This window comes from Megalops cyprinoides, chromosome 13, assembly GCF_013368585.1.
Source record: "Megalops cyprinoides isolate fMegCyp1 chromosome 13, fMegCyp1.pri, whole genome shotgun sequence".
In the NCBI taxonomy this organism is placed as follows: Eukaryota; Metazoa; Chordata; class Actinopteri; order Elopiformes; family Megalopidae; genus Megalops; species Megalops cyprinoides.
The window spans coordinates 1,767,501-1,779,665 of record NC_050595.1 but is presented as its reverse complement, the minus strand read 5'-3'; the positions used below and the strand labels follow the sequence as shown (position 1 = coordinate 1,779,665).

The window sequence follows — 12,165 nt, the reverse complement described above, 5'->3', positions numbered from 1 at the left end:
GGGGCACCGTCAGAGCTATTTCTGGGTGCTGTAGTTGACAGTTAAACCGAATTGTCGTAGAGCTTCACTGCAGAAGACGCCATCTTCAACTACAATACCCAAACACGGCGCTGACAGTCCGGCTGGAGAGCGCTGGTTATCCGGGGATATCGCTTTGCTGCTGTGCTTCTCTAGCCTGTTTCACTCTCTCCCTCTTCCTGCGGAGTGACCACAGTACCGTTGAAAAAAAGCCAAACAAAACAAAACATTTAAAGCCAAAAATATGGCGGATCTCGGAGCGGGGAGCCTACAAGTGGGGGACCCTGCCTTTAATTACCAGGAGCGAGAGCTAAACGAGCGATTGAAGCGGCTCTACCCGGCCGTGAATGAGGAAGAGACCCCTTTACCCCGATCTTGGAGCCCCAAGGATAAATACAGCTACATCGGGCTCTCGCAGAACAATCTGCGGGTGCATTACAAAGGTATAGCCATAGACATGCCGAAATGCATCCGTGAGCTAGCCGCCTTTGCTCAGGCCAGGGCTGGTCAGGCTACCAGCGTCGTGTCGGGTGTGCGATTATGTGCATGCAATCTCCCAGATCTAGTTTGAGCTGCCTTTGCGTCCCCCTTTGCTTTGTCTCACAAAAGGACAAGGAATGGCCAAACGGCTGACAGTGAGCTAGTTAACGATGACAGTATTTGGCTATGCCAGGTTAGACCCCCGACTTACAAAACTATTTATATCCTTTTCTGCGTGGCTGACTACAAAGCTCGCGATATGAATATTAATATATATATATTATTTCTGTGTAACGTTAGATAGCGAGTTGACTAACATTTTATGATGCATATTTTGTGTAGTTATGTTACACTTGTACCTAGATTTATATATTTATTTTAACAATAATCTGTAACAACAATAGAAATAATATGGGATGGTTAGTATTAGAAAAATAAATACAATCCTTTATGGTTAGCTGTTGCTACCTACATCATGAAGGCATTAAACAACACTACATCATAGGTAATATTCATGCGTAGTACCTAGATTGTTATATCTCGCTCGTTCAGGTCTGTTTTCATATGTTTTATTTTCCATTTAGTGTTAGGGGTGAATAGTCGGTGTTCCATGCTAAGTCTTTTTTCCAATTTTCGAAAATAAACGATTAGAGCCGTAAACAACACAGCCTGCATTGAACGCGAAAGCCTGCGTTCCGTCATACTCGTTCCGACCAGTATTTTTCCCCTTTGTGTGTGTATTTATGTGTAAAAGCAGGCGAGGTGTTGGCGTATGTAGTACTGCAGGTAAAATATTGTGTGTTCAGGCGGCACTGTGGTATCAGGCTGGTGTATGTTTATGTGAATGGATGAAGCACACGTTGTGAAGACTGGACGGGAATCCGTAATCAACATTCCAGGTCATTACGGATTCCGCTGCACACACGCTTATGTTGCTGAAGACAAAACGGCTCGATATTCACCGCTGTCAAGGGAGGCATTGAATCACGACGAACCAACCTGTTTATCGCGATATTGGCGACAGGTGTGTGTTTGCTGTACAACGATCAAATTAGTGGTGTGTGGCATGTGGCGTTTAATAATCAGCTTGAGATACTGGAAACTATCAGCACAGAGACAACCTGTCGGAGAGGGGGGTGGGAGTGGGCGAAACAGACAGTAGGGTACCTTTCTTTTTGTCATCGAACTGTTTTGCCCGAGGCGTGCCTTTGTGCTTTTGTTTTGCTAGACCACAACACTAAGTAAAGGAGATAATGTTTGCAAGGCCCAGCCAGGACACCCCCTATACGGGGCGAACCTGTAAACACACACATTTTTCATTGTTGCCTTCACAACGCATAAACACGGCCTAAATCAGTATCCCCGCAGAATACAGGAAGACACCCCGGAGGAGGAATCGGACAGGTGTGACGTCATTTTAGCACGTGGATGGTGTCAGTCTGTGGACCTTTTCGTGCTCCCTTTTCCCAGTTGATAATAATTTCCCTTAAAACGATCCAGCAAAGAAAGAGTGCCTGGAATGCTGCTTGGGACCCTTCATTTCCACCAGCTCTTAATTGGATCAAATTTACTGCAATGAGCCCGGTTTGTGGCCGTACAGTAGTTGATACTGCCTTAGCTCTGAGGTCTTACAGTAGTTTTTGCTGTCGTAAGACAACCTTTCATGGATTTAATTATTGTATTAAACATCATCTTCTCTTAAAATGACTTCTAATAGCAGAAATGAATTTGTGCCAGAGATTATGTATTTTGCTGTAGCATTCATTCAGGTTGCCCTTTGTTTCACTGGCTAATGTTCAGATTATTCTGGAAAGCTAGCAGGGTGGGCGGTGCAGAAGTTCCAGGTTGCCCCTGGATTGTTGGAGAACAGGGCTTGCATGGGGGGGTGGAATTTAAAGATGCCTGTGGCACTGGGGGAGCTGGGGACACTGAGCAGCGCTGTATTCGCTGGACTGGGTGACTGGTTTCCGGGTTCCCCTCGCTGCCTGTGGAGATCCCCTGTTTTAGGCCTTGGGCGGGAGTTACACTCCCAGTTTGTTAGTTACGAATGGGAGTAAAAAGAGCAGGGTGCCTGAGTTCATCGTGCAAGCAGATCTGATCCTGGGCCACCAATATACCCTCATGTTGTTTTCCTGCTGTCAAGCATAGGGGTTGGTCTGGGGTTTGTGAGTTTGAGTCCTTGATGGGGGTACAGCAGAACTGCTGAGCTGTAAGTGTGTGGAGCAGTTGTGTAAGTCTCCACGGGTGAGAAAGAAACACTGACAGCATCGGGTTCAGATCACTGAGTCAGTGTCATGGCTCTGCTCAGGCTGTAGGGGCACACAGCGTGACTGACATGGAGTCTGGCTCCACCCTGAGTGCAGTGTGGGGCTTTTTTGGGGATTCTTCTGACAGTAGAGGTGAAGTGCCCCTTCCCAATCACACCTGTTGGGCTGTGTATGTGTGGACAGGAAAGTGGACATGTCTTTCATGAAAAATGTTTGGATTTTCTTTATGCATATAGCTTGACATTTTGCTTTTGTGAAAGTGTGCGGGCTGTCATCTTATTAGCACAGATTATTATTACTATTATTATTATTATTATTTTGTTGTTGTTATTACTATTATTATTAATAATGAAAATAATAATAATGCTTGTTTCCTGTTTGACCATTACCCTAGTCTTCTGAGTGGTTGTTTTCTTCACCACTCAGCTGTCAGTTCAGCCAATCCTCAGGTTTCTTGTTTCAAGGCCAAAACAAAGTTGCTAGGCGGCGGTTGTGTTTCTGTAGAAGAGGTGTTTCGCTAATGGGGAAACAAGGGCCTGTCTGAGAGGGAGAGAGAGACCAGAGAGAGGAGGCCTGTGTGTGTGTGTGTGTCTGTGCGCGTTGTGTGTCTGTGTGTGTGTGTCTGTGTTTCTGTGTGTGTGTGTGTGTCTGTGCGCGTTGTGTGTGTGTGTGTCTGTGTGTGTGTCTGTGTGTGTGTCTGTGTGTGTGTCTGTGTTTCTGTGTGTGTGTGAGTGTTGGAGGAGGGGGGACACTGAGCAAGTGGATGTCTTGGCACTGTGCCCAGGGTCCCAGGCTGAAATGTTCCTGCCTTGTCAGGGAGGAGGAAGAGCCATGTTCCAGGTTCAAAGGGCACCACTAGTCAGACTGTCGTTTTCTTTATTAAAACAACAGCATTTTAAGCAGATCTGCTGGAGTTTTTGGTGTCAGGGGAAGCAGCTGACCTTCAGGAAGGTTTTAGCTGTTATAATCTGGCTGCTGTACAAACGAGAAGCAGGGAATCGAGTTTTGAATGTTCCCCACGTGGAGAAGCAGAATTACGGGAACGTGGCAGTGTGTTATTTTAATAAGCACAGCCAAGCAGCTCCCGAAGGTGTTAACGCAGTATAGAGCCGAGCAAGAAGAGGCAGGCTATGGAGTCCAAGCTAAAAATAGCTTTGGTCTGTGTATGTCTGTGCCTATATGTGTGAGCGTGTGCGCGCACGTGGGTCTGTGTGTGTCTGTCTATGTGTGCGTGTGTGTGTGTGTGTGTGTGTGTGTGTGTGTGTGTGCATGTGTGTGCGTGTCTGTGCATGCTGTTATGACTCTGCTGTCATTGTTTTGTGTGTGTGTCTCCACACACACACATCTGAATTTCCCCTTCAGAGTGAGGCATTTTCTTAAAGTCGTCTGCTATAATCCTAGTCGGTCTCCCTCTTTGCTCTGTTTTAAATAACATGACATACGTGGAGATGCTGTGTTCCTATAAAAATTGGGATCAACATGATGCTTTTTAACTGTAGGCAAAACACAGTGAGAATTACAAACCAAAAGAAATTGCAGGCAAGCGCAAAGGCTAGGCGTCTGGGATTCGGACAGTTTCTGTGGGATTTCTATGGGAATAAATAGCTCGCTGGTGCTATGTGTTCAGTTCAATATCAGGATTCGATATATCTGGATTAGCTAACAAGTCAGCTGGCGAATCAGTCTGAGAATGAGCCGGAGTGACTGACAACGACAGTGGGGACACTTCTTGTGTTGTCGAGAGTTTGAGTGTTTCTAAACCTGGATAAACCTGTGATTAGATAAATACACGTATTCTAAGCATGATGTGTTTTGAGTGATGTGGGGGGGTGGGGGGGCAGTGTGTTTGTGAAGGAGGAGGGTAGAGCAGAGGGGACACAGGGGCCAGTGCTGGAGAGGTTTTGTGGCAGACCTTCTGGCCTGCACAGTTCAGCCACAGTATACAGTGTGCATGCAGTCATGGGGTCACGGGTCTATCTGTCTGCCTCACCCCCTCCTCTCTCTCCCTCTCTCTCTCTGAGGGGAATGGTGAGAGCTCCTTAGTCATGTGACTCTATCAGGTCAGAGAGTTGCACACAAGCTTGTGTAGAGGGAGGATAAGGGCAAGCAGGCTGGGGGCTTCACTGTTCCAGTGGCCATTCCTGTGCTGTGTTAATCAGTCTTTGATTAAGCAGCCCTCCGGACTTTGATCTGTGGTGTAGTTCAGGTTATCAGGCATAGATTACTCAGGTCTCCCTGTTAAACATTCACTGCAAAGCCTCTGTGTTGCACTGTATGAGTGTGAATGTGTGTGATGTAGTCAGCCTGTTTAATCATGCTCTGACTTAGAGCTAGATTTTGGGTTTGTGTATAGGGGGGTGTTATCTGAGGAGCCAGTCAGACACTCAGTCAGGACAATGACATCACCTGATAGTCTGTCCATCAGTTTCTCTCCTCCCTTTCTCTCTCTTTCTGTCCTCTGTCAGTTTCTCTCCTCCCTTCCTCTCTTTCTGTCCTCTGTCAGTTTCTCTCCTCCCTTCCTCTCTTTCTGTCCTCTGTCAGTTTCTCTCCTCCCTTCCTCTCTTTCTGTCCTCTGTCAGTTTCTCTCCTCCCTTCCTCTCTTTCTCTGTCCCACACTCTCTGCCACCTCCCAGCTCCCACCTCTCACTTTCAGTGTCCCTAACTGTTTAATGCTTGCTCTCTGTCCCACCTTATTGGTGCTGATTGCTGATTGGCTGTTGTAAGCAGGTGGGGTTGATGATTGGGTGAGGGACTTGTCTGTTCCTGTAGCAGGAGTGAGAAGCAGTGGCTGTACTTGGACAGGGGAAACAGGAGGAGGAATGGATGGGAGAGAGGGAAAGAAGGTAGAGGAAGAAGAGGAGGGGGAGTAGAAGGAAGGGGGTGCAGTTTGAGGTGCTGGCCAGCCGTGTGGGGATAGGGAACACTGGCGTGAGATGCACAGTCTCTCCACGGCTGAGGGAAATGACCTGTGAAACGGAAGATATGATTGCCTCTGGAGGAAGATGGCCAGAAAATGACTGAATTTCACACGTAGCAGAGAGGCTGGTGCTGTTTGGCTTCTCTCACAGGGTGGGAGAATGCTGCTCCGTTCTCAGAGGGGGAACTGTGTCTCTGGCTCTTCCAGTCTTATGGGGGTTGAGAAACGCATGCAGACGCAGTCAAAGCGGGGAGTCTCACACAGGATCCTGTTGTACGGCACTAACCTCAGCTCCAGGCTCCTGCTGGAGGCGAATATATATAGACCTGTGGCTGTGCGGTTGTTTGCCTGGGCTTGGAGGAGGCCCTGAGGTTTCATTTATAGAAACACCAGCACTAATATTAGATGCGGCAATACTACTGCTGTAAACCGTGTTTCTAATAATAATTGCGTGTGTGTGTGTGTTTGTGTGTGTGTGTGTGTGCGCGTGCACGTGTGTGTCTGTGTGTATCTGTATGTATGTATGTGTGTGTGTGTGTGTGTGTGTGTGTGTGTGTGTGTGTGTGTGTGTGTGTGTGTGTGTGTGAGTGTACACGTGATGTTGATGACAAAGTCACTCATGACTGGAGACCAGGTTCCTCTGAACCCGATGACTCCACCCCCGTCTCACCTGTTCAGTTGTGGTTGGCCCTCCTCTCTGTAGTTTGAGTGACAGAGGACCCCAGCACTGTCTACATGTCAGGTTGGCAGTTTTGTGGCAGTCAGTAATGTGTGAAAGTGTGTGGTGTTTGTGTGTGCTCTGGCCACACCCCTTGGCTGCTGATTGGTCATGATCCTGCTGTTTCCATTTGGTTTGATAAACATGCCTCAGATTGCACAATACAGAGTAGGAGTTAGGCATAACTCTCCTGTACCGTGCGATGTAGGCATACCTGACCTGGACCGTCTCCACCGTTACACTTTTCACTGTACCATACACTGTAGGTAATCCTCACCTGTACAAAACTGCACCTGTATATGACGCTGTAGACCCGTGTCACCCTCACAGCGCAGGGAAGACTGTGGCCCTTACAGGCATAGGGAGATTGGTGGATGTCAGAGCACAGAAACCTGCAGGTGTGTACCTGCCTCTATTTGTATGGATGTCACATGGACATCACCCTTGGGTCCTGAGGTCACTCTTTGCAGAGGCCACCTGACCAGGCAGCAGGGTGGTGGTCATGTGACTGCTGTCCCTCTGTACTGCAAGTTGCTGGAATTCCTCTTCCACACTCTGGTTTCCCCGAAGCTTCAGATTTCAAATCAGCTTCTGCTGGTCTGGAGAACCCCCAGGTCTACTGTCCCCACTCCACACAGCACCAGCACCCAGAAAACCTTGAGATTTAATGGACCGAGTGAGAGTCCTTTGATGGTGGTACATGGTTAGTGAATAGGAACGGAATTAAGGAACTAAACGGATGTTTGCTGGAGTTTCAGCAAACAGCAAATGGATTACACACAGGAGTTCTGAGGGAGTGTTTTAGGGGGAGATTTTGTGGGTACGCTGCTTGAAGGTGGAACATTCATCATCTCTTGCACCCCCTGCAGGTCATGGGAAGAACCACAAGGATGCCGCATCGGTGCGCGCCACACACCCGATCCCTGCGGCCTGTGGGATCTACTACTTCGAGGTGAAGATCGTCAGTAAGGGGCGAGACGGGTGAGTGTCTCCCTGCGCCGAGGACCCCACCTCCTGCCTGAATGCTGCGCTTTAAACACACTTTAAAAGCGTTGAGTGTGAGTGTGTGTTTAATTGATACTGCTGTAATTGTCTGGCATGGTGCCATGCAGCAGCAGCTGCTTACAGACTTAACCTTTGACCCCTTTTACCTGCAGCTACATGGGGATTGGCCTGTCTGCCCAGGGGGTCAACATGAACAGACTGCCTGGTGAGTCAGAGTGCAGGGGCGGGGCGGGGCTCGGGCGGGGCTCAGGAGGGGTGGAGCCCTGGGCTGCATTCAGTAGATGGATTTCAAAGTTTCTAAAAAACTGGTCACATGACATGTACATGCAGTTTTGACCTAAAATATAGGTACAAACCAATAGAGTGAAATGACATATTGTATCTGTCTTTAACCACAATAGCGGAGAAGCCCAGTGTTGGCAGTTAGCTTACCTTCCTAGCCAAAAACAGTTACAAAAGCTGCTGAAACTGAATTTGCAGGATACCATAATTAGACATACTTAGTGTCGTACCTGATGTGAAGTGCAGACACATGCAATTTTGGCTGTGATGTCAGTTCAGCTCATAGCCATTATTCCAGACATATTTTTCAGACTACAAATCCCAGGGTACACTGCAGTGAAGCGAGCGTCAGTTGGAGGATAGGTGCTGCTCCAATGACATCATGAGTCAGAGTGCCAAGGGGACCCTGGCCATCCTTCTCAGTCTTACACCCAGCAGAGCAGAGGCCATATGTTCCACCGCTGTGGGCTCTCAGTCATTCTTGGCACATGGCACCGCCGTTTTCGAACCGAGGCCACAGGCCTCTGCCTTCGCTTGGGAGAAGTGCCTCTACTGAGCCACTTTGGAGCCTCAACAGGATGGCATCAGGCTCACTCTCTGTTATGGATGTGATGGTCACAGTGTTAGCAAACAGATGGTGAATAGGCTAATCTCATATGAACCCGACAGACAGTGGCTAGCTGTGTGGTTTTTAAGTGTTCGTGCATGTTGCTATAGAGACGTGGAAATCACAGATTCTCGACCTGCTGGATGCACTGATGGAGGAAGTCCTGCTTTGAAGGGAGTTTCAAGAAAACTTTTTTTTTGCAGCAGATACATAGTGTATGGGAGTTTCTGCAAACACAGAATTTCATGTCTGTTAAATTGTGTCCATTTTCCCTCTGACATCAGTGTAAACAGGTTTGCTTTTGGGCCAAAGATGCCCATGCATGACGTTGAGATCTGCTGGTGAGACGGCATAGGATGTTTCCCAAACGGGCTGAGCCCACCTTCCATCTCCGTCCCCCCGCATTCTCCCCAACATCCAGTCACAGGGTTGGATGTTTCCCAAACGGGCTGAGCCCGCCTTCCATCTCCGTCCCCCCGCATTCTCCCCAACATCCAGTCACAGGGTTGGATGTTTCCCAAACGGGCTGAGCCCGCCTTCCATCTCCGTCCCCCCGCATTCTCCCCAACATCCAGTCACAGGGTTGGATGTTTCCCAAACGGGCTGAGCCCGCCTTCCATCTCCGTCCCCCCGCATTCTCCCCAACATCCAGTCACAGGGTTGGATATTTCCCAAACGGGCTGAGCCCACCTTCCATCTCCGCCCCCCCGCATTCTCCCCAACACCCAGTCACAGGGTTGGATGCCTGGTTCCGCTCAGCGCTGGTGCATTCTTTCATAAATGGTCATTTTTGTGTGTGCTGTTTTTCTTGTTTGTTTAGTTTTGTTTGTGTGTTTCGTTTTGAGGGCAGGGTTGCGATGTGGTTTGACTCTGATCAAGGTTCTAGTCATCAGAGCATTATGGCCAGTAACTGTTTTCAGGGGAACGTCTTGGTGTATTCCTGAATTTGCTGGAAACTGCTGGCATTGCATCATAAACAATTATCGCCCCAGTTGCTATGGTTGCTGTGGAGGCCTTTTTTGATTGGCAGGTATGTGTGCGGTCAGGCGTCTGTTTGACTTTCATCAGGTGGCTCTGTGACTGAGGGCAGAGGTCAAAGTGCAGAGTGCCAGGTTGGTGCAGAATCAGTTGCAAAGCAGCATGGGCAGGAGCGGTATTAACAATGACTTCATTGTGTGATCTGCCCTGTAGTGATTGGCCAGTCTGCCTGTCTGTCAGTGTGGAGTGCATGGGGTCAGAGGTCAAATGGATGTTATGTTAAAGTGGCTGAAAGTACATGGCAGAAAGTGATTGTGAGGATTACAGCAGCAATATTATCATTACGGACATTTTCACTGTCGCCAGTCACAGTGGTGCTATCAGTCTGACAAATGAGTCACCATTTTTTGTTTACACCTCAGACTGAAGCCAGGAATTCATTTAGCTCTACAAACATTGAACTAGAGCAAAACGGCTTGATGGGTTTGTTTTTATTGTGGAGGACCATAAAGATGGGTAGTTGATTTGATTTTTCCCATAATGCCCTGCATGTAAGAGGTGTGTGTCTGTGTGTGTATGTTGAGGATCTCTCTGAAGAGATGTCCCATGGTGCTTTGTGGTAGTGCGTGTTAGGGTGCTGGAGAAGGCTGTAAGCAGCCCAGGGAGACCCTGACTCCACCCCGGTGGTGAATGTGTGCACTTCTGTAACATTGTGCAGTGTGGGGACATGTGTAACCTATGCTCCAGTGATATGCTGCTGCAGATAAGAGATTCTGTGTGTGTGTGTGTGTCTGTGTGTGTCTTTGTGTCTGTGTGTGTCTTTGTGTCTGTGTGGGTGTGTGGTTGTGTGTGTGTGTGTGTGTGTCTGTGTGTGTCTGTGTGGGTGTGAGTGTGTGGGTGTGTGGGTGTGTACTCCCCTAGAATCAGCAGTGGTCACGCTGATTAACCATTAACCGCTGACCACTCAGGGTTGGATAGAATATGGCACCCTGCTGTGACTACAGGGACATCCCTGGCACTGTAACTACAGGAACATCTGGAAGTGTGTTTGTTTCTGTGTGTGCACATGCACTGATGGCATATCTATGCAAGTGTTCATGTATGGGTATATGTGTGCATGTGTGAGTGAGCATGTGGGTATGTTTGTGGTGATGGTGTACTGGTATAGTCTGTGTGGATCTGAATGCTTCCCTCTCTCTGAGGTCTCCCATGGACAACCAAGATCTGTCACTCTGCTTCTAGCTCGCTCCTTTTTCCCTTCTCTCTCTCATCCTCTCTCTCTCTCTACTGGCCTGGGGCAGGGTAGTGTTGAGCTGCAGAAGGCCTGAGTGTGTCTGTGGGAGGTGTTCGTAGATGACAGACAGCCCTTTAACATGTGGACTCTATTCAAGCGCCTTTCTCCCCCTCATACAAACCACACCAACGCAGAGGTGGGCGGACAGTGTACCTGACACCAAGAAAGAACAAACATTGCATCCCATAATCCTTCTGTGTGTGCGTGTGCGTGCGTGTGTGTGCGCGCATGTGTGTGTGTGTGTGTGTGTGTGTGTGTGTGTGTGTGTGTGTGTGTGTGTGTGTGTGTGTGTGAGGCTGTTGCCTGCGTTGCTGGATCTGAAGGAGAAAACCCCGGAAGCAGTGGTCCAGCAGCCTGCATTGCTGGATCTGAAGGAGAAAACCCTGGAAGCTGTGGTCCAGCTGGTGAAACCTGCCCCTTTTTGCATTGATTCCACCTGCGGAATCGCAGGCCAGGCGACACGTAAAGTCAGCAGCAGTGTTTCAGTCGGGTGTTAGGGCCGACACAGACGCACAGAGCTCGGTTCTCAGGGTCTGATTCAAAAGCAAGACATCAGAAACGCGGAGCCTTTCTACAGAGCGTGGCCAGTGGATTGGTGTGTGTGTGAATCATGTGAGTCATGACTGGGGTGACATTCGATTGTATTACACAGCGAATCCTGTTTCCACAGGCTGCTCACTGTCTGTGGTGGAACAGGAGACGGGGCCTGCAGGTGTAAGCAACACTGTTACAGGCACTCACACACACACACACACACACACGCAGAGCGCGTGTCTGTGTGTGGCTTGGGCAGAGGCAGCTCTTGTGAATGCTGGATTGAATCTTTGTGCTGGAGGTGGACAGGGTGTCTAAAGGTCAGTGACCCATACGTTGCCCTTGGCGATGGTGTGAGAGAGAGGCCGTGCCCGCTGGGCAGTTGATTGGGGCGCAGTCGGAGCAGCATCAGGCCACTACTTCTCTCCTGTGCGTTGGACCTGGTCCCAGCCAATCAGAAACATCCCTGTGTCTTTTCTGACCAGTCGTGTAGCCCCAGAGAGGGAGGTTGTAAAGCACCTTTTGGGCTCTGATTGGGCGAGTTTCTGTCAGGACCGATCCTGCTGATTCTCTGAACACCTGCTGACTGACCGCACAGCTCACCCCCCCCCCCCCCCCCCCCCCCGTTTCCCTGCCATAATGACCATGACACAGGGCATGTGGCGGCGTCACCCTCCTGTCACACAAAGAGTGGAATTCAGTGGAAACTGGGGGTGTGTGCTCTGCAGAGATGTGAATATATGGTGGAGAATCTGTGTGTGTGTGTATGGATGCGTATGTATATATAGGGGGTTGTGTGTGTGTGTTCTAGGTCAGAGGTCCCTGAGTGAAACGGCTGCCTTTTCCCCTGTTTCCCGCAGGTTTCAGCTCTTTGGGTCACATGGCTTTTGTTGAGCACAGCAGGAACTCTCTAGTGCACACTTTTGAATGAATTCGCTCTCTGTTGCCCTGAAAAGCTTTCGTCTGGAAGTGGGTGTGGTCACTATGTGGGTGTGGCCACAGTGATACCTGCCGATGTTTTTAAAGCCCAGCCGCACCTAGAATGATGCCTATTATAAGCTGAAA

The 12,165-nt window shown here is 49.0% G+C and overlaps 1 protein-coding gene across 2 annotated transcripts in view; it reads left to right on the top strand.

Moving 5' to 3' along the window:
- Positions 1 to 108: 108 nt before the first annotated feature.
- Positions 109 to 12,165, top strand: part of ranbp10 (RAN binding protein 10) — a 21,517-nt gene continuing 9,460 nt past the window's right edge. Inside the window, exons 1-3 of one of the 2 annotated variants that reach the window (XM_036543668.1) lie at positions 109 to 461; positions 7,270 to 7,381; positions 7,558 to 7,610. In XM_036543668.1, the coding sequence (XP_036399561.1) occupies positions 263 to 461; positions 7,270 to 7,381; positions 7,558 to 7,610 (364 nt within the window). In that variant the 5' untranslated portion in view covers positions 109 to 262. Of the gene's footprint in view, positions 462 to 1,477; positions 1,523 to 7,269; positions 7,382 to 7,557; positions 7,611 to 12,165 lie in introns of those variants that run through there. The other variant, XM_036543669.1, reaches the window with a different exon arrangement.